Genomic DNA, 23,198 nt, shown 5'->3' with positions numbered 1-23,198 from the left:
AAATCAAAGGATTTTATCCATATTTAATTATGAAAGGTCTTGTCTTTGTGTATTATTTTTCATTCCCACAGGCAAATGAGTGTGTGCTATTTTCCCACTCTTAGACTAACACTTCATTTTCTGAAAACTGTGATTGTCTCCAAAGCGATAGTTTGAAGAATTGTATCTTATTGTTTTAGTTTATGATTTCTTTAATTGTAAGTGAGATTTGGCTATTTTCTCAGGTAAACAAGTCATTTGAATGTTTCTTTGTGCCTATGCAAGCAGCCTATTCCTACCTTTTACTGTTTTTGTATTAAATTGTTGGCATAGGAGATCTTTGCTTGCAGGCAATAAATTCATACTTTTCCATTTGTCCCTTAATTTAGCTTATAATATTTTTTCAGTGTGGAAATTTGAAATATTTATGCAGTCAAATGTATGATATGTTTTCCATTCATGACTTTTATTCTTGCCTGCAATGATCTTCGTAACCAAAGGTAATAGTTTGTCCCAGCTTTTGTTTTATTAGCTTTACCATTTCTTTTTTAAAAATTACACTTAAATAATTGAACTATCTGTAATTTATTTTGGTGAAGATAGTTCATAGGAGTTTAGCTTGATTTCCTATCCAAACTTATTAGATGATTGACCTATCACTATATAGTCTGTGCTCTGATTGATTTAAAATGCCACATTTAGCATATGCCAAATTTTCATTTATTTTGGATCAATTTCTCTTTCTGGATTCTCCATTCTGTTTTATTGCTCTCCCCATCTATTGCTATATGAGTCCCAAACTGTTTTAGAAACCGTAGCTTAAAACATACATATTTTAATATCTACTAGGACTACTGAGTCAAATGACACCTTTTTTATAAAAAACTTCAGATTCCTTTTGATTAATTCACGTGCTCGTGGGACCTTTTTTTCATGTAAACTCAAGTTAAAATCCTATAAGCAATTCTATCACAATTACTTTAAATTGAGAAATAAAGAATTAAGAAAGAATTGATGTCTTTGAAATATTATATGATTATATACAACATAATACATATTCATCCATTTATTAAGTAAAACTTTTGAACATTTTTAATAGACCCTTACACATTTCTTGTTAAGTTTAGAATTAAGCTTTTAATCTCTGTTGTACCATTCCCTCCATTTTTATTTTTAATCTGGAGGTCTTTTTGTATGTGTTAATAAAAGTTATACATTTTCTATGTTGATTTGAAAAGAGTGACCCAATTGTTGACAGTAATTTTTGTTTCAATTGATTTCTTTTGTTTTTTTCTGATTCATCAACACATCATTTGCCCCACATTTTCTAGTTTTTTACTTTATTTCCATCAAATTGTATTGACTCATACTTCCTCATTATTACTATACTTTTAATACTTTGCCTTTAATGTTATACCACAAAGAAAATAGTGGACTTTCTTGTCCTATTAGCAGTTTTAAAATGCAAATGCTCCCAGTGTTCATCATTAAGCAAGGCAAATTTTGGCATGAAGAATATGGGTCACCTCCTTAGAGCCCTTAATTCACTCTTTAAAAGTCCAGGTTCTGGGCTGGGCCCAATGGCTCACACCTGTAATCCTGGCAATCTGGAGGCCCAGATGGGTGGATTGCGTGAGCTCAGGAGTTGAAGACCAGCCTAATCAAGAGTGAGACCCTGTCTCCACTAAAAATAGAAAAATTAGCTGGGCATTGTGGTGGTCGCCTGTAGTCCCAGATACCCAGGATGCTAAGGCAGGAAGGTGGCTTGAGCCCAAGAGTTTGAGACTGCTGTGAGCTACAATGACTCCACAGCACTCTACCCAGGGCAACGGAGTGAGACTCTGTCAAAAAACAAGAAAAAGAAGAAGAAAAGAATAGGAAGAGGAAGAGGAGGAGAAGGAGGAAGAGGGCCATAAAGGGAAGTGTTTTCTATAAAGCACAAATTTGGGTAAGATCAAAATCATTTGTGAAACTACATCTATCCTGAAAATAAAATTCTTTCTAATTGTATTATGTGACAAAAGAATACTCTATTTGTTATGCATTCTTTTTCTTCTCATGTTTTTAAAAATTACTTAGTAAATATATACATTTTGAGTCTGTTACAAGAAAGGATCCATAAATATCCCATAACTACAAACAGATGAATCAACAATTCAAGTATCAAAGAAAAATAATAGTCTAATTAGGGATGTTGAGAGCTCCTATAGGGTAGGTGAGAGGAGTGATATAGTTGTTTGCAGTGAAGAGGCAGAGATAAAGTTTTCTCTATTATTGCAAATTATTTCAAAAGCTGTGCTAAAATGGGCATGACTTGTGTACTCTTAACATAAATCTATTTGAACATTTGTTAAGGAAGTGCTATTCAAACATACACACACGCACTTTATGTATATAATTTTATTGTCTTAAGAAAGAATAAACATCTTCTTATCTTGTTACAAGGATAATAAAATCAAGAAAGGATTCTAATTTTTTACAAAATGCTCTTGGCCAGCTGTAATAATAATGGTTCATGGTTCTTTCTCCTTTCAACTCCCAATGTGAGGAATTTGATTAATGCTATTAGTAATAAAATTCTTTTGCATCTTGGAATGAAGCCATTTGATCATGGTTTATTTTTTCAAATGTGTGCTGAATTTGTGAATATTTTATTTGTGATTTTTATGTAGAGATTTCTTAGTGAAATTCGTCTACAAATTTTTGCTGTTGTTATTTTGAGGGGTTTTTTTATTGTGCATTTTGCCCAGTTTGGGTACCAATGATATACTTATTTCATTAACAAAAAATTGACTATTTTTCACCTCAAGGCTCTCTGGTGGTTTAAATACTCTTGGAGTAAATTGGGTATTGAAAGTTTAAGGGAAGCCATCTGTGACAGCACCTAGCTCTGGTGCCCTCTTATGGGGTTAAATCTTAGTTCAGTTCCCTAATTCCTTCCATGGTTATTGGGGCTTCCTTGTACTATCTCTTCTGTGGTAGACATTAGTAATTTCCATTTGAAAATTAATCTCTTTTATTAAAGTTTTTACACTTACATAACATTAGGCAATATTTATTGATAATCATTTCCAGTCCAATTCTTTCCTTCCTTTTAATTTTTAACATTGCACGTTTCTGCTTTCTCTTTGACCTCTTGATTGTGTTAGTGGTCATGGTCTTTATTTTTATTTGAAAAGGTAGCCCTTAGATATATTTTATATTTTTACCTGCTTTACCTTAACTAATGCATTCTTGAAGCTTTCTGTTTATCTCAACATAAATAAGAAGCACGTTCCCTTAAGTTTTTCATGGAACACTTTTCTGATTTTCTATGCCCAGAAACAATCTTCACATTGTTTTCCTTTCTGGCCACTCCAGGCATAAGAATTAGGACACTAGTTTGGGGCTTTTAGTTTTCCTCTACTCTCTGCTTACCCATATTCCATAGTTTCTAGTATGCTTAGTGCTTAGATTTTTCAAAGCGAGACTACAGGAGGATTGAAAAATTAAAGGCTGGGGAAGCATATGTAAGAAAAATTAAAAAAAAGAAAAAGGAAGAGAGAGAAAGAGAGCATTAGTTAGACAGAAAGTCTAATTACAGGATAAATTTGTTTTCCTCCTAAGCTGTGCTGATAGGCTGGAAGAGAGAGCCAGTGGGAAGCATTACAAGTGGCTCACCACAGGCAGACATGGGAAGTGACAGAGGGGCTCAAGTGCATTTGTGCTGCTATAACAAAATACCCTAGAATTGGTGGCTTACAGACAGAGACATTTTTTTCTTACAGCTGTGAAGGCTGGAGAAACCAAGATTTGGTGTCTGCTGAGGGACTGCTTTGGGACTCACAGATGATGCCTTCTCGCTGTGTCCTCCTACAATGAAAGTAACTAGCTGGCCCTCTGGGGCCTCTTTTATAGGAATTAATCCCAGTCATGAAAATGAAGCCCTCGTAAAAGCCCCACCTCCTACTATTCCCTCTTTGGGGGAGGGGTGTGTGTGTGTGAGAATTTCTACATATGACTTACCTCCAAAAGTCCTGTCTCCTGATACCATCATATTCCCAAAGGATTTCAACATGTGATATGGGGAGACACTGACATTCAGACTATAACAACAACACGAGCCACATATGCAGGAAGCAACAGAGCCCTCTCTGTGAGAATAGTGAGTAGTAGTGTGCGTGTGAATATGGATAATTTTGAAGATAGGAACAGGAAGTTGTGGTGGTTAATTTTATGTGTTAACTTGACTAATCCAGGAGGTACCCAGGTATTTGGTCAAATCTTATTCTGGATATGTCTGTCTGTGAGGGTGTTTGTGTATGAGATTAATGTTTGAATGGATAAATGAGGGAAGCAGATGGCCCTCCCCAGTGTGGGTGGGCCCGATTCAGTCAAGTGAGGGTATAGACAGAACAAAGAAACCAAAACAGAATTTCTGAACTGCTGCCTTTCTGCAGGGACGTTGGTTTTTCCCCTGCCTTTGGGCTCAAACTGAAACGCTGGCTCTTCTTGGGTCTCAAGCCTGCCTTCAGACTAAAACCACATCAGTCCCTTTGGTCTCTAGCTTGCTGACTGGAGAACTTAGGACCTCTCACCCTCCACAATCATCAGCACAATTCTGTACAATAAATCTCTTTATACACACATACATGCCTATACACAATCTATTGGTTCTATGTCTGTGGAAAACCCAGACTAATACAGCATAGTAGTAATTTATGCCCATTAATGTTGCTGGAATTTCTTTCTGCAGTAGGTCCTTGCTCTCAGAACCATGGACCACAGAGATCAGTGATAAGATAGAATTTATTAGATAGAAAATAATAGGGAAGAAAGAAAATGCACCAGAGCCTCTGGCAGAGAGGTGGAGACGCAAGTGGGAAACTTCCCTCGTGGGTCCTTCATCTAGGGCAATGGTTCTCAACCTTCCTAATGCCACAACGTATTTTCATTGTTACAAAGGGATCACAACTCACAGGTTGAGAGCTGTTGATCTAGGGTCTTTATACTGTTAGGGGAAATACAATTTGGCCAGGACTTGACAGACTTCATCGTTGTTAGTGACTGAATGAGGGTATTAATAAATGAATGCATTCCTTTCAGCTGAGGGAGGAGGTGGCAGGGGTTCCATTCCAGAAGTGGCTTAGCTTACATGAAATCCTGGAAAAAGTGATTTCTCCTGTCTTATTTGTATTCCAAGAGTGCAGTTTGGATAGAAAAAGTCTGTTTGCTTAAGCCTGGAAAATGGAGGCTGTGGGGGTTGGGAAGGTCTTTGTCCAGCCCTGAATGGGAATACCCCATGTAATTAACATCTACTTTCTTCTAAAACTGAGTCAAGTTCATCTGCTAAGCATGAGGCAAGTAAGGAAGAGAAAGTGGGCTTAAGAAACAAGAAAGAGATTTTGTAGTAGAATAGAAATGACAAATTTGCTGAACTGGGTCCATTTCCTTGTATCAAAGATATTTTTCTGGAACAAAATTAATTTTTCATTGTTTGTTAAGCTATCAGTTCAATATATCTCTGCTGCAAGATTATAAATTCAATAGGCGGGATCTGTGTCTTCCATAGATGGAATGTGGTTTATCATTGGTGCCATTTGCTTGGGTTCTTATCCCAGCTCTGTCATTTTCTATCTATATGATTTAGCCATGATTTGGGGCTACTGCTCTGTAGTAGCATGGCTGGGCCTGTTGCTGGCAAGGAACAGCCACCCAGTAGGGGAGTTTGGATGGCTTCATTTGAAGTTAGTCAACTTCTTTGCCCCTCAGTTTTCTCATCTGTATCTTCTTCAGAGGATTGTGATGGAGATGAAGTGAGTCTCCAGGGCCCCCTGAATAGTCGTAACTGGTGATAGAGAAAACCCAGGAAAGTGATCCATTGTAATAATCTTGGCCCTAGTCAACCCTGAGCAGATAACACAATATCTGATTAGAGTAGGTCTTAAATGCATGAATTAGTGGGTGGAGAAAGACTGATATTCTGTGGCTCAGCCCCTATGGCTAACTGTTGTCATCATTTCTAGTCTCTTCCCTATACCTTGGGGCAAGATCCCTTGGGCCTACATTTTTAAAAATCTCTTTCCAGTGAGTGGGGTTATGTTTGATTTTGCCAATGAAATGTGTTTTCCAAAGGTTTGAAAAGCAAAGAGAAGGAAAATAATTATTTCTTCACAGGAGGCTGGGAAGGGGTACATGAACTTTGGCAGAAGACACATGGAGTGTTTTTGCTGCTACATCAGGGCATTCTCCTAAGAAACATACAATTTGTTGCTATGTGAAGGCAGGGAATCCTTTGGCTCTTCCAATGATTGCGTAAATTGCTAACTTCCTGCATGAAATCCTTTCCTTCTTAAAATACCTAGAGGGCTTTGGTTTTTGAATTAAACCCCCTTGTTGAGGGATGAATTTTGTTTCTCCTCCCTTCATAATCATATGTTGAGTACTTAACACCCACTATTTCAGAATGTGACAGCATTTAGAGATAAGGTCTTAAAAAAGGTAATTACATTGAAATGAGGCCATTAACGTGGACCATAATACAATATAATTGGTATCCTTATAAGAAGAGGAACATTGGACACACATAGGGAAAGGATGTACACACACAGAAGAAAGGCAACACAGAGAGAAGGTGGCCATCCAAAAGTCAGAGAGAGAGACCTTAGATGAAACCAACTCTACCAATGCCTTAGACTTTTAGTTTCGGGAACTGTGAGGAAATAAGTTCATATTATTTAAACCACCCTGTTTGTGCTATTTTGTTATGGTAGCCCTAGGAAACTGATCCATTAATCCAAACACTAACTGGATTGTCAGAACAATGGACTCTAAATTGTCCCTCTGACTTTTGAGGATAAGAGTAAGGTATGGTGAGTTTCTAAGGTATCGCATATTTGTGAGTCGCTTGAGAAATTCACAAGGCCACTTTCATCCAGAAGTTGCTGCTAAACCAGTGTCATGTAAATTCTCTACCACAGTCTAGATAAAGGATGGGTTCTGATCAAGAAGAAGGATAAACTGGCATGATGTGTATTTTGTGCTGACCTCAAGATTCAGTTGTTTCTGCACATCTACAAAGACAGCCGAAGTGTTTACACCTACCTCACAGTGCAGCCCCAGCCCTGCCCACACTGCTTTGTGGCAGTGGGGCTGGCCTGTTGCTGGCAGGGAACAGCCATTCAGTAGGGGAGTTTGGATGGCTTCATCTGATTCCATACTCAGTTTTGAAAGAGAAGAAAAAAGACACCCAAAATAGCTGTGGGAAATTTGAAAAAGGAATGCAAACAGTACTGCATGATAAGTGCCTACTGAGGAAAAGAAAGAGATCCTGACAAATCCTTCCTCAGAATGGGAAGTGAACTGAACGGCTTAACTTGCCACATCTCTGTGATTCCCAACAGGAAGTGATTATGTATGTTTTCTAACCTACAAGGGCAAGTTAAGGACTTCAACACCTACCCTGAGACTCATTCCTGCCCAAAAAGGTGGAGGCTCACAAGTACGGCTCAATAACGACTGGATGCCAAGGACACATGAGCTACTGGGGCAGATGATGAATGGGGCAGGGCCAACTGGCCCTGGAGAGATGTCCGAGGCAAGTGTTGTTGGTATCTTTTATTTTACTTAGGAGGAGGAAATTGTGTTCTAGAGGACAAAATTCTCCAAGTCATCCAATGAGTCCTTGACACACCTGGATTGATTCCAATCTAGGTCTTATTCTATGATCACGTATTTAACCATTCTATCCTATTGCCTAAATTGAAACATCTCACCTATCAACTGAACATTTCCACTGACTGAAAACATCTATTGAATTGCTACAAATACCCCAAATGTCTCTTCCCCCTTTTTTTGAAGATAGAGTCTCACTCTGTCACCCTGGGTAGAGGGCCATGGTGTCATAGCTCACAGCAACCTCAAACTCTTGGACTCAAGAGATCCTCTTGCTTCAGCCTCTTGAATAGCTGGGACTACAGGTGCCCCCCACAACACTGGCTACTTTTAGAGATGGGGTCTTTTTCTTGCTCAGTCTAGTCTTGAACTCCCTAATTTGAGCAATTCCACCCACCTAAGCCCCCTAGAGTGTTAGGATTACAGAATGAGTGACTGCACCCGGCCTCAACTGTCTCTACCTTTTATAACAGCTCTACACAAAGTATATTCATATGCACCATTTAGTCCAGACTGTGGAGCTCATTTAAAACAGAGAGTACTTTTGTTTTTCTCATAGAATAGGAGTATAACCAAACAGGATTATTTTAACTTGTGTGCAGGGTTTGGGAATGATTTTTTTCCCTGAATATTTAAAACAATTTTCTTAGATGTATTCTATTATTACAGTGAGATGAAGTTGTATTACATATTTACTTGGGTGATTCATTCTAAGATTGTAATTCAGATTGGAAACAGAGATGACTCCTTAACTAACTGAAAGAGAGTTTAGGTTGTAAGCAGTGGTGGCAACTTGAAGACAGAGATTTTCAAATAATTTATTTCCTTTAAAGCAGAATGAAAGCAAGCATACCATCTTTATTCCATTATTCAAGAAAACCTGGTAGTGATTTTGATTCTTATTAAATGTATGTTTAGCTTCTCTTCATCTGATTTATTCATTGCCTGCCTATCTACCTATACCCAGACATAAATTGAATGACTCCACAAGCAACCGCATTTCAAATTCAATTCAAGCCGCTCTCTTTCAATGGGTGTGTATGTAATGTGGATCTCTTTGTGACTAATACAAGTAATTTATGAGTTCTGCATAATCGTCTCTCAGTCTAGAAGTTTTCCCCTACCCCACTTTTAAATATCTTTCTGTAAAAGGGCATATGAGTCACTGAAGTTTAAAATAGGAGTTTTGTTCAGCAAATAGTTAAACATCAGAAGACATTGAATATTCTCTGATGCTTTGATCTCTTTAAATTAAACCCAAGATAATGCAATTCCAGAGTTCCTGTAAATTTTAAAGAATGAGAGGTAAAGGGACAAACAGACACTCCTCTTTGGATATTATTTTTAAACTTGACTCTTGCTTTCATTGAAAAATTTCAAGCATAATTAGCATTTTAATTTCAGAAGACCTGATAGATAAACCAGATTCAGTGAGTTTCACATTTTATATTAGATAAATTTGAAGTAAAACCTACTCAGTTTCTAAACTGTCTTTTCATTTTGTTTGAGTGTAAGATTTTATAGCAGTGGTATAGGGATATTTCACAACGCAAAAGAAAGCTCTCCAACACAACTGATTTCAGTTTTACATATTTCTACCCTATCTTTATTTATATTAACATATCCTTTTACTTTCTAATTCTCAAGAGATGAGACAGAAATAAAACTCCAAAACTAAATGCTGTTCCCAAAAGCAGCAGGTGTTGTGTGAGACTGTGCCTGGTGGGACAGGGCCCAGATGGTCCAGACCTGCAGCCTTGCTGTGCTGCAACCCCATGCATACCCATTTTTCATCGCAGACTCCCCACATTCCCAATTTCCATTTATCAGTGATTCCCAAACTAAAACTAAGTCCTTCTTTTCCCTTTTGCATAACAACAATAAAAGTTTCATGAGACCAGAGACAAAATCTACCCCAATGTTTAATACATTGCTGGGCATGTGGTCTTTTCAGTTACCAAATAAACCATAAGCACATCAAAGCAATGTTTGTCCTTTGAACGTTGGCTTCAAATCTACCTTTTCTCTTTTTTAAAATGTCTGATTTTCCTGAAATCACAGATTCGTGATAAAGAAGAACAAATCACTGTTGGCACATTTAACACTTGTACATTTTATTTAATTAAATCAGCCATTGTACACATTGCAGCTATGTATTGTTAGTGTTGTATTTTTTCCATTAACTAATACATGCCCTCATAGATATATTCAATTAGTGTTATCACCATGGGAACAAGATGCTGATTCATCAACTGAAAATTCACTTCTTCTCACAGTATTCAAGTTTTTTGATAACACAGCAAAAATCAAAATCAAAAAAAGGTGAATAACCATTATGTTGTTACACAGACATCATCTGCACTGCAAATAACACAACAGAAATGCTTTTCTTGAGTTCCAGTGAAGGTTTTGACAAGAAGGCCATAGGGTGTCTCAAAAAGTTCCACTATGGGCCTCTCTCATTTTGGCTGCCAAAGAATGTTTTATTTCCTATCCAACTGCCAAAAGTGCTAGCGTTTGAGGCTTAGGAGATTTGGTTTGTGGGAAACCTCCCTCCCAGGACATTTTTTTCTCTTGGCAACATTACTTTAAATGATGAAGTGCCATTGTTTGTCACATTTGTTTTTGACAGTCGGAGCGATGAGTCATTTTTGCACAACAGGAAAAGACCAGATAATTGGAAAATGTTCAATCCCTGGAGGATAGACCCTTTTTTTTTTTTAATTTCATCTTCATTGAATATACTTTTCTTTAACAAATAACTGATTCAAAATGTATACTGTTTATATGAATATATTTGTGAATATATATATGTTAAAATGCTACACAGCTTCAACCACTAGAGGAATAAGGAATAGGACGTGGAAATCACTCAGCTTGTTATAGTCCCTTTTTGAAACAAACAAACAGGAAAGTGCACCAATGCACTTCAGAGTTTCCAAGGGAGTGTGGGTTTCAAATAAATAAACCAAAAATTTTAACCAAAACCAAATTTTCAAAGATTTCTCAATCTTGTCTGCAAGCTGAAAAACAGACCCAGCTGGAAAGTGAAAAGTGTTCACTCAGGGTAAAAGAATGAAAACCATTAATGTGCTTAGAAGAGGGGGTTTGTCTGTGGTTTTGATTTTTAAACACCACATGCAGGTATTAGAGAAGATATAAACCTGGAAAAAAACAAACAAACAAACAAAAAAGAAACCACTCCAACGTATTGAAGGAGTTTACCCTTTGAAGTCATGGGGAAATCTTGTTTCCAATGAATTATCTACAGTGCAGTGGCTGGAGAAAGTACCACCAGTAAGACAGCGTGGTTTGCTAAAGCAGCAATGAAAACTGGAAAACTACAGTAGTTATAGCTTTTAAAATACCCTGCCAACGTTTCCGAAGTCTAAAAGACCTGAAGATGCTAGCCTGCCATGCGATGTAGCTGCTAGCAACTGAACACCTCATTGTTTCCTTCTGTTTACCTTCTGCTCCCTTCTTCCCCTCCCTCAGAGTGGCTGCTGGAGAGTCATTGATCATGGCCGGCCAGCACCAGCAATAACTTCTTAGTTAGGACAGTTCTTTGAGGTTATTAATCCATCTTTAACTAGGAGCAATGGCTACTCTGGAAGATCTAAGGACATGATAGGTCTGAAGGGCTTCTTTTGCAGTGAAACTGTATCGTCATTCGATTGTGTTAGCAATATCGTCATTAACGATTGTTCGCAATTTCTAGAGGCCTTTTATTCCATGATGCCCAGTGTAGTTATGATAGGCAGTGGTTTTAGTTTTAATCTGTTGTTCATCTGAGCATTTTAGCTATATACATTGTACATGGATATCCCTTTGAAGGATTCCTCTATGTCATCACTTGAAGAGGTCTGCAGGTGAACTTCTTCTGATCATTGGATTTTCATGGAGCTTGTGCAGAAGCAGAGAACAATGGAGGTGGCCAGTCCCCAGATTAGCACAGATGCGACAGAGTAGTGGATACAGCATCCGGTCTGAAGGACGCTATCTTTGGTCACAAATTAGCTTAGAGTTAAAGAGGAAGGGGGGAAACTATAACAAAATGCAGTATATTTTCTAACAGTGGAAATGTTGGGGTATGCCATTAATTAGGCCATTTAGGTCACTCATCTAATGGATCAGGCAGCTGCATAGTGAGTGAATGTGTGGTTTCTGTGTGAGAAGTGGGCAGCCCCTCATTTGGCCTCTTGCTTCAAGTCCTCCTTGCAGAAGTGCTGAAGGAGCTGCTGGAGATCGCGCTGGAGGTCATCCTGGGCTAGTGCTTCGGGCACATCCTCCAGGTGCTCCAAGTCAATGTGTTTTCCATGCTGGTCCTCCACCACAGCCCTCTTCTGCGTACTGGCTTTACTCATGGTTGTCCTGGAGGAAAGCAGACAAGAGAGAATTATCCTCTTTCCATTGCTAACAGGCAGCTGCTAGGTCTGAAGGTAATAATTAGTAGAGGATTTATTGTCTTACTTCTAGACTTTTCTATACTAAATTGTTAACAACGGTAGACACCTTTTCACATCTTTCTTTTAAACACGGCTCCCCTATCTGAAATGATTCAAGAGATTTTAAAAAGTAAGTTTTGGAACAAGGACTATTTTTTAAAACTTTAAGAAGTATTTCAAATAAATGAAATCATGCTTTCATGTGATCTTCTCAAAGAGTAACCACATAATCATGAATATTTTACTTATGTGGACAGATTTAATAGAACTTGGTTTGTCTCGAAACAATGGTTTCACAAAAACCTTTTGACAGGCTTAAAAATATAATTTTAAATTTAATTTATTTAAAACTCCCATAGCTGTCAGCTTAATCCTGACAGTCACATCCTAACCCAAACTTCCCAAAGTTACATTGTAAAAGAGTTTTCCCATGAGACATAGGTCTTTAAAAACTGAAATATTATTCTATTGCTATATAGAAAGATGACTACCAACAGGAGCTGGTCTGCCCAGGCCTCTGAGGCCTCATGTGTTGATGCTGTGGAGGGAGAGGAAAAGACAACAACCCTTAAGAACCCTTCCTCTGTATCGTGGAAGGGAATACTATTTATGTACCCCACTGCCTTTTAACAGTCCGTGGCTTATTTGCCTCTCTCATCAGACTAGCGATTATTTAAGAAATGGAGCTATAACTTACTATTGTATCAAATTTCGTACTAATATAGTCCTGCATCCCTACTGGAAAATGATTACATGTTGTAATTTGTTCACTCTCCATTCACTACCTACTTGTACATATAATTCTCCATCCCACAAATATCTGATGAATATGTTTTATATGCAGATACTATCATTATAACAATTAAGGAAATTGGAATCTTAGACCATTTAAGCAATACCCTCAAATAAAAAATATCAGAGTTAGTATGGTGTGGGGCAAAGAGTTGAAGACTCTCGTGCCTGCACCCATAACCTCTCTGCCATGCGTTTTCACTTAAAGCCACTGGAAGAAATGATCAGTTTTTCTAGTGTTAGCCAGCATTTGCCTTACGAATTCCTAGTGTTCGGAAATTGGAAGGTTTGTCCACCTTCCAATACCTCTAGGCATTTGCTAAGATCCTGATTTTTTTAAAAAATGACCGACATCAGCCAGACAACATACTTCCCACTTTCTTTTGGATACCCTTGTTTCCTTCTTCCTGATTCTCTCCTTTTCTTGGATACTACATTAATTATTTTATATCTGAAAGCTAACTTAAATTTGCTTGTTTTGATGATAAGGTCAAATTTAGTTCCAATGACTGAAATCAGATGTTTTTCTATAAATTTAGTATCTATTTTTTTTTTCTCACAAAAAGGCAATTTCTGTTTCTTTCTGCCAAGTACTGGGGTCCCACAATAAGCCTGCAGCATAGGACATTTCCTGGCACACTGTGCAGGCATATCTACCTGAATGTGTTTATGAACATGCATGTATATATGATCCAATGTCTTCAATGATGTATAAAAGGTTGTATGTCACAAACTGAGTTCGTAACTAACTAGCTGTGGGAACTTGATTAAGTTGTCTGTATTCCTGGCTTCAAATTCACAAGCTGTAATTGAGAACTTCAGATTAATTGGTCTCTAAATTTATTCCAGTTTGAAGATCCCATGATGCGGGGACATGCATAGCTTATGTGGTTTCATCTGAATAATTGGATAAAAGACTTAAAAGCTCAGAGTATAAAAGGCATTTCATCCTTAATTCATGTAGGATTTTTAAAGTTCTAAGAGAGCAATTACACTCTTTTGAATTCCTAGCTGCTGCTGTTTTTCACATTTGACTGCAGGGTGGAATTGTGACAGAACCTTTAATTTTGCTGTTGTAATTATTATGTTCTAAAGGCTTAAAATAGCTTTGTGGAGTACTATAAATGACAATCTTTCTCTCCTTTTCAATGAAGTGAAAGTACATTAGTAAGTTGAATTTCCATTGTGTCTTTTCACTGAGAAGCTGAGAACATTTTCTTAATCTCGATATTTAAGAGGACCAGCGGGAAGTGAGAAGTTCACACGTCAAATCCGTGATGGAGGCAAAAACGGACCAGGGCTGCTCACAGCCAGCCCCCTTTTATAGATGCATAAAAATGTGCTGCTTATTGCTTTCACCACACTTTCTTAATCTGTTAAAGCCCCTGGTTCCAGCATTGCTAGGCACACTCAGTTCACGGGTATGAAGTTCATGCTCATGTTATTTGCCACTCACATGCAGAATCATAAAAGAGCTTGTTAAGAAAAAAAAAGCTTGTACCCTTCAAACTAATGATTTACTAAGACTGAGCTGAATGTAGCTGGTCACAAAGTTAATTTGTGATCAATTGATAAGACAGCTCTTCTTCTGCTCTCCAAATCTATCAGCACAATGGAACGTCCCAGCTGGTTGGCTTCTGCAGAAAAATGACCTGCTAAAACCCAGGAACTCAGATTGTGTTAGCACAAATCTCCTTCTCACTATGCCTTACAATTGCTTTTAAAGCATCAAAAGAATATTTCAGGTATGACATTCCGAGAGCTCACCACTTGACCAAAGCCTTATAAGACAGAAGAGTCAGCAATTCCAAAGGAGTGAGGGGTTATAGGGTATATGTAGGGGCTCCATGTTTGTTTTCTTAAAATTGGAAAATTTTTTATGGTGTTAGTTGACAAAGCATCACCCCGTGCTAACCCAAACCTTTTAATTATTGATCCATCCTCTTTCAGGATTTCATTCTCTACTAAACTGGGGAAGTGAACTTTCATGTGGCTACCTGTGTAACTCAAAGCCTGAAGTAAAAAAAAAGAAAAGAAGAAAAGAAAAGAAGAAAAAACTCATCATAAATCATACACTTTAAAAGAATGCATTGCTTATTTAATTCATAGTCAGTGTGAAAATATATGCTCAAAAAATAAATAACTCCTAGAAGCAGACCAAAGTTTTGAGTTTTATTTAATATGTGCCTTTGATTTTTCCCATTTACAAGGGAGATTTGTTATACCATTTTGCAAAAGTTGCTAACTAATATCCACACAGACTGACTTTACATTTCCTCCTTGTTCACTCCACTCCTTTTTATAGTAGAAACTCTAACAGGCAATACAGAGAGTCCCAAAAGTCACCCTTAAAGTTGCCACTGAGTTCCAATATTTCTCTCTTTTTCAATGAAATGAAAGTACATTAGTAAGTTGAATTTCCAGTAAGCTAATTTCATTTAGCTACAGTTTCCCATTTTCTCTGGGTCTTTATGGGTGAAAGTCCAATAAAGACCCAGAGAAAATGGGAAACTGTAGCTAAATGGACCTTTATTTATAAAATATTCATTACAAAATTTTATGAAATATTTACAAAAAAACTCCCAATATGTTGGCTACCTCTTTTTAAAAGATGAATTACCAGTTGTCAAAATGTGAAAACTAAATCTTTAAATAAGGTATGCTTTTAATATCCCAATGCAATCATATATAATCTCTCCATATATTGTGAGCATAGTAGTGGACACACATATAGCATTTAACTTCAAAATATTTCAACAGTAAAAATATTTCGTAGACATTTTTATCCGCCCACAATCCCTTAATCAAAACCTTGTGGCTAGACATGTTTCAAAATTTAGATTTTTTTCCTTTTGGATTTTAGAAAGTTAATATAATGCATACACAATCAATCATGCATGAGAACACAATGTTTTGGTCAATGGTAGATTGCATATGTGACAGGGGTCCCCAAGAGTATAACGGAGCTGAAAAATAGCTATAATCTAGTGATGTCCTCGCTGTTGCAACTTCACGGTACAACATATGACTTACATGTTTGTTGTGCTGCTGGTGTAAACAAACCTACTGTGTGGCCAGTCATGGAACAGTATAGCACATACAGTAATATACAGTACATGATATTTGAAAATGGTAATAAATAACTCTGTGACTGGTTTGTGTATTTAACTATACTTCTTATAATTATTTTAGAGCATATTCCTTCTACTTAGAAAAAAACCTGTAGCACAGCCTCAGGCAGGCACCTCAGGAGGGATCCCAGAAGAAGGCATTGTTATTCTAGGAAGTGACAGCTCCACGTGTGTGACTGCCACTGAGACCCTTCCAGTGGGACAAGATGTGGAAGTGGAAGGCAGTGATATTGATGATCATGAACCTGTGTAGGCCTAGGCTAATGTGTGTGTGTTTATGCCTTAGTTTTTTAATAAAAAAGCTCAAAAAGTTTTAAAAAATTGAAAAAATCTTAAAGGCATAGTATGATGACTCACACCTGTAATCCTAGCACTTTGGGAGACCAAGGCAGGAGAATCATTCAAGGTCAGAAGTTCAAGACCACCCTGAGCAGAGCAAGATCTATAAAAGAAAAAAAAAATAGCCAGGCAGGTGGCATACACCTGTAGTGCCAGCTACTCAGGGGGCTGAGGCAGGAGGATTGATTGAATGCAGGAGGACAAGGCTGCAGTGAGCTTTTTTCTTTTTTCTTTTTTGAGACACAGTCTAACATGGTTGCCCTCAGTAGAGTGCTATGGTGTCATAGCCCACAGAAAACTCAAACTCTTAGGCTCAAGTTATCCTCTTGCCTCAGCCTCAGGAGTAGCTGGGACTACAGGCACCTGCCACAACACCCAGCTATTTTTTAGAGACGGGGTCTCGCTCTTGCTCAGGCTGGTCTCGAACTCCTGAGCTCAAGCAATCCACCTGCATCAGCCTCCCAGGTGCTTGGATTACAGGTGTGAGCCATCATACTCAGCCCTGCAGTGAGCTATGATGATGCCAGGGAACTCTAGGCAACAGAGCAAGACTCTGTCTCCAAAACTAAAAAAGTAAAAAAAGAGATCTTACAGAATGAAGATCTAAAGAAAAAACATTTTTGTGCACCTGTACAATGTTTGTGTTTTAAGCTAAGGGTATTGCAAAAGAGTCAAAAAGTTAAAAGAAATTTACAAGTTTATAAAATCAAATAATTACAAGAAAGCAATTTTTTTTTATAAATTCAGCATTTTTCTAAGTGTGCAGTGTTTGTAGTCTATACAGTGGTGTACAAGAATGTGCTAAGCTCCACATTTACTCCCTCCTCACTCATTGACTCGCCCAGAGCAACTTGCAGTCCAGCAGGCTGGAAGGTAAGTGCCCTGTGTAGATGCCCTATACAGGTGTACCATTTTTGTATAGACCTTTTCTGTGTTTAAATACACAAATGCTTACTACTATGATACAAATGCCTACAGTATTCATACAGGAGTATGCCATACAGTTTGTAGCTTAGAATCCTTAGGCTATACCACATAGCTTAGGTGTGTAGGAGGCTACACCTCCTAAGTTTGTGCAAGTGCACTGTGTGATGATCCCACAGTGACAAAATCACCTAATGATGCATTTCTCTGCACAAATTCCCACTATCAAGCAACACATGATTCTACTGTATATTACTAACACCACATAGCATCCTATAATCAAACCCATTTTACACCAATAGTAAAACATACAAACTTTGTTCTAAGTAGCAAAGATAAAAAATCTTTGTCATAATCATTTTATGATAATTTATTCCAAGTTTTACTGCCAAACTAACGTACAAAATTTGATTTTCAGAATTTTTAGATTTTAGTAAGGGTTTGTGGATCTGTCACTGTGGACCTAGTTCATAATTGTTGGAAATCAGAACTTAAATAATTATAACTGCTTTCTTTAAATTTATGGGTATGGAACATATGTGAATTTTCTTTAATGTCTGCCATTGACCATATTTGAGAATAGTAGCCAGCAAAAATAATTTGCAAAATATTACCATTTTTCCCTTATTAGTTGGGAGTGTGAGGTGCTTCTGTAACTTTTAAACAAGATGTATAAATCATGTCTCAAATCTAGAGATTTTGAGTATGACTCAACAGAAACAAATCCTGGTCATCTGGATCTTTAAAAGCTCTGAAGTGACTCCAAGGAACATCATAGTTTGAGGGAACATTACAGAACAAGGCACTCAATCAGAAATTCCACTCCCTTGAATTATTCTGCACCCTTCCCTAAGTTGATGCGTGGAATGATGTGATGACAATTTTCTTTTCAAATGGAAAGCAAACATAAACACACACACAGAAAGACAAAATGATGATGCATCTATACCTCTTCAAAGTCATCTTTGGCTGAAGGCAGATCAGTGGCTAAACTAGAATCCCCCAGATATTTCTCCATCCTCTCTCCATGTACCACAGTTGTTTTAACAACTTTGCTGACTCTACGGCCTTCCACGGGTTCAGCCTGAAACTGTGAGGTGCTGGACAGTATGCTGGGCTCAGACAGAGTCACCTAATGGATGAAGGATAAATGATACACAATGTCTGGTGGCAAAATGGCACTATAATGAAATTTTCCATGTTAAGAAACAAAAAAACAAAACAATAATATGTCATATACTGGCTTTCTAGAGAATACTATTGGGAATTAGAAAAAAACAAACTGCAAAAAATTGGTAATATTTCCATAATGACTGTATCTCCACTAACTTGTCAAGTTTCATGAAGAAGAAGCCGACTGCTCATGGTAAGGGAGACTTAGTGACCTTCGGACAAACTCTTTTTCCTCATATTTAAATAGTTTCTTTGGTATTATGACAAAAAAAAAATTAGCCCCTAAAACAAGAACTATAAAAGCTATGAGAAACTGAACAGTGGATTTGTAGAGAGCTTCATGTGTATTACATGAAATTTTGAGGAAATGAATGACTATAAAATGGTCAGAATTTCACAAATTATTTTCAAAGAGTGGAAATAATTCCCTGAAAGAGGGAAGTAAAACAGAAAGAAACAAATCAAGGAGTTTCTAGATTCTGATTTTAATGACTCTGAAATGCAGAAGTCTGAACATTAACTATTTATCTCAAATGGCCGTGGTGCGGACCAGTGATAGCACCATGATACACCTGTACACTCACAGTCTCTTCATAACATCTTGCTTGCCCAGCACAGAATATTTTATCCCTTTAAAATTTGGATTTGGATTCCTGCTGTGATCAATCAGGAATTAAATAAAAAATGGAAACAGAAAGGACAAAGGAAATACAATGAGTCTAATGGCCACAACTCTCTTGACAGTTGTTTTAAAATCACACAGAATCATGAAAGAAAAAGAAAAAAATGAGCAACTCAGAGCAGACAGCCACATAAAATGAAGAGGTGGGGCCAACACAAATAAACAATCTTATCCATCTTGTTGGAGTTCCACTTTGCTTTTCTCCATAAAATACATTTTGGAGAATCAGGCGGTCTCACCTCTGACTGTGCAACGTCACTCGTCAATACCACCCGCTTTACGACTTTAGAATAGCCATCTCCTTCCTCAATGGTGACCGGTTCCTGCGGCATTCCCTGCATCGTAATCTCTTCTCTCTCTGTGCCATCAGAGGACACGTACCGCCTAATGATTTTCCTGGTAATCTGAAATACATGTAATGCATATGTCTTAATTTTCAGTTACAGCACCACAGTATCGATAAATTCTCAGCAGGAAGTTTGGAATCAACCATGTAGGGTACAATAGACAATACCTTCTTCACTACGGTGTGCCCATGCTCATCAACATACTCCTCTTCCGTGACTGTTTCAGGGGGTAAGTCAGGCATATCATCTCCCTGCACAGTTGGGAGAAAAGTGTCACTACAAGGTTTGGCACCATTCTGAGGAACTACTCCCAAAGGCTTACCAGGCGAGGAGTGTTAGAAAATCAAAGGTGATGTTGAAAAGCATTGGTGAGATACAACATCCTGTCAAGTAGTTGGTTTAAAAGGGGGGGGGGGGGAACAGGTGGGTAACAACATGCTTAGGAGAATTTGACCAAAGTTAGGTAAAATGTAAACAAACAAAAACAGATAAGCAGGAGGTGAGGTGGGTGGAATTAAAGAAGCCAAATCTTGCTCTTGCTTGGTGGCGCTCTCTTGGAGATAAGCTGCAAATGTCATTACCACTGCATTTCTTTACAAACAGAACTGAGGAGAGTTAAGGAATCTGCTTTTGAATGGCCATGCACTACCTAGTAAGGAGCATGCCCAGGCTTCACTGATCCAGGGTGATCACTCTCTAAGGATATGGGACAGAAGTGTCCCTGACGTGCAGTAATTGAACAGCTGGTACCTGAATAATCACTCGCCGGCGGACAACCCTGGTAGTTACCATCGCCTCCTCATCTGAGCTGGCCGCCAGCTCCCCTAATTCCTCTGTTAGCTCCTGGTGGAAGCATGGAAGCATTGTTTTGTTTAACATGCTAAGGAACGACTTCACTACTGGTTTCTGCTTTATACTGTATTCTGAAAGTTTAATTCAGGAAGGCTTTGGTGGACAAGTCGCAGGGATAAAAATAAATTTGTGCAAGAGGGACTTTACCTAACAATTGCAATCAGTGTAACTGGCATATTGTACCCTCAATGAATCCCCAACAATAAAAAAAATAAAAAAAAAATAAATTTGTGCTAGTCTCAAAAGTTCAGCAAGAATAGAGTTATTCTGTTCAATGAATGAAAAACATATTCTGGAATTCTGAGAGCTGTTGGGGAGCCGACCATCTGTCAAAGGCCGTTCAAAGAAATGAGCAGCTTGCTCACACGACTTCTTGTACTTAAACTTCTAAAGAAAAATAACAGAATGTAAGCACAAAACCTAAGCCCCACAATAAACACTTGTGAACCACTGACACTGGTGCTTAGGCTTGGAACTATTAACCCAAAGATATAAAAATATCTCCTGTTTCTACTAGAACTTTCTGTAGAAAGTCAAAATTTCCTGTAACTATTGCTTAGCAAATAGTATGTCTTCCTGACATCAAAAAGAGATGGTCTGTGAATAATATTAGACTCATATTGTAGAGAAGTTAAGATGTAGAGGCCAATCAGATTTTATGAGCCTGGGAAAAAGCCAAAGACAGGGCAAAAACATAATTTTACATTAGAGCATATGTCTTGGGAGTCATATATCAAATCACTCTTTCTTAATGTTATTTTTAAATAAGAAAACTCAACTAAATTTGCTTAACATATTTTGAAATACCCACACTATAGTTCTACATTTGTCTCTGCTAAAGGAAGACATGTCAATTCTTAATCAAAATATATCTTAAATACGATCAGAAATATGGTCATCAAGTGACTGAAATTGGATGCCCAAGTTAGGGATATGAGAAGGTGAGGATCCACCTAGGAAGCTTAAGAGAGATAACTGGATATTCATCAAGAGTAAGTAGAATAGGCCTGTATAAAGTGAGTGAAATGTAGAATGACTTATCTAAGTTTATTCATACAGAATAAACATATGAATTCAGATAATTGTTTCAAGTCTGACATCACTAAGCCTATAGACTCTTAGGTTAAATTTGGTAACTTTTAAGCCCAGAGAGCATGAATGAAAGAAACATTTTTATTAGTATTTAAGCCCAAACTTTGAGAGATGAAATTATTCTGTGTAACAGTAAACTTGGAATAAACATCTATTCATGGGATGAATTATTTCAGACAACTGTCAAAATCACCACATACTTCTCATTTGCCCAGATCTTTTCTATTTTTAGCTATTGATTTTTGATAAATCCTAGTAGCAGATGTCACCATCAAAGTAACAAAACAAATTTATGTGTCAAGCCCAAAGGAATGTTGCATCACCTGACTTTCCCCACCGATTTCAATTTTTTTCATACAACTCACCTTTTACCACTAAGCCTCATATGAATGGTCTAGAAGCACTTTGAAATATAAAATGTTTCTGAATTCTATTGCTTTCAAAACGGAAAAAATATCTAACTTAATTAATTTTCATTCAATCAATGGCTCGCACTTTTTTTGTGTATAAAAGTCATCTACAGAGTTATTTAAAACGCAGATTCCTGCTCCCTCTCTGCTCCCAGGGATTGATTCTGATTCAGGAGTTCTGAGTAGGGACGAAGCTCCACCATTAACTCTGAGGAATGTGAACTTTACAAATCACATTTTGAGGACAAACATTTAAATAAATTTCTTCACAGAGTCCTCACCCCTAATCACAACTTTTTTTTTGTTTTTTTTTTTTGTAGAGACAGAGTCTCACTGTACCGCCCTTGGTAGAGTGCCGTGGCGTCACACGGCTCACAGCAACCTCTTAACTCTTGGGCTTACGCGATTCTCCTGCCTCAGCCTCCCGAGCAGCTGGGACTACAGGCGCCCGCCACAACGCCGGCTATTTTTCTGTTGCAGTTTGGCCGGGGCTGGGTTTGAACCCGCCACCCTCGGCATATGGGGCTGGCGCCCCGCTCACTGAGCCACAGGCGCCACCCCTAATCACAACTTTAAAACTCATGAACAAAGGAAACGCCATGATGCGATCGTATGCTGCGGTCAGGCACTCCGACATTTAGAAATGGCAGTAAGCTCAAGCACGATATTCTTTTCCTGGGTCATACCTAAAATAAATCTAATGAACTCTAATTTGGAAATCATCCTTCCTCTAATGAGAAAGATTTATTCAGAGATCTGAACCCCAGCCAATAGCCATAGTTTGTGCACTTATCACCTGGAAGCACAGAGATCCACCGGGACTGCTGGCACCCGCGTGTCCCACGGCTGGCAGACCTGGGACTCGGAGACTCTGCTGAACTCTTATCACTAGCCCTGGGAAAAGTGTCCTGGCATGCTAGCTGACACCAAGCTCAGATTCCTGGGCTCAAGCCATCTTCTTGACTCAGCCTCCCCTGTAGCTGGGAATACAGGCACTCGCCACAACGCCTGGCTATTTTTTAGAGATAGGGTCTCGCTCTTGCTCAAGCTGGTCTCAAACGTGTGAGCTCAGGCGATCCACCAGCCTCCACCTCCCAGAGTCCTGGAATTACAGACACGAGCCACTGTGCTAGGCCTATCAGTAATTTTCACACCTAAGTTTAATAATTTGAAAAAGCTAATTCACATATATTGTTTTACCACACTTTTCATTTTTCTTAGCAAAAGTGTTTGCTAAGAAATGATAAAATTACGGCTGATGGTGAAATAGGTAGTCTGGGGGCTGTGTACCATTTCTTCTGATTCACTGGCTCTCAGATTTTAAAAGGGATCGGGGGTTTCCATAGTGCAGGTTAAATTATTCGGTAAAATTTTTTATT

General features: G+C 38.1%; 1 protein-coding gene across 26 annotated transcripts in view; it reads right to left on the bottom strand.

The window, feature by feature from the left end:
• Nucleotides 1-9,725: 9,725 nt before the first annotated feature.
• Nucleotides 9,726-23,198, bottom strand: part of ANK2 (ankyrin 2) — a 687,167-nt gene continuing 673,694 nt past the window's right edge. For 14 of the 26 annotated variants that reach the window (XM_053569130.1, XM_053568642.1, XM_053568803.1 and 11 more), the window contains 3 exons: nucleotides 19,633-19,716; nucleotides 19,358-19,522; nucleotides 9,726-12,003 (listed from right to left, as the gene is read on the bottom strand). In XM_053569130.1, coding sequence (XP_053425105.1) covers nucleotides 11,989-12,003; nucleotides 19,358-19,522; nucleotides 19,633-19,716 — 264 coding nt within the window. In that variant the 3' untranslated portion in view covers nucleotides 9,726-11,988. Of the gene's footprint in view, nucleotides 12,004-14,790; nucleotides 14,883-18,212; nucleotides 18,396-19,357; nucleotides 19,523-19,632; nucleotides 19,717-20,215; nucleotides 20,309-23,198 lie in introns of all 26 variants that reach the window. The other 12 variants (XM_053568716.1, XM_053568895.1, XM_053568562.1 and 9 more) reach the window with 4 other exon arrangements.

This window comes from Nycticebus coucang, chromosome 1, assembly GCF_027406575.1.
Source record: "Nycticebus coucang isolate mNycCou1 chromosome 1, mNycCou1.pri, whole genome shotgun sequence".
Taxonomy (NCBI): Eukaryota; Metazoa; Chordata; class Mammalia; order Primates; family Lorisidae; genus Nycticebus; species Nycticebus coucang.
The sequence above is the reverse complement of the archived record's forward strand: the minus strand, read 5'-3'. Positions and strand labels throughout refer to the sequence as shown.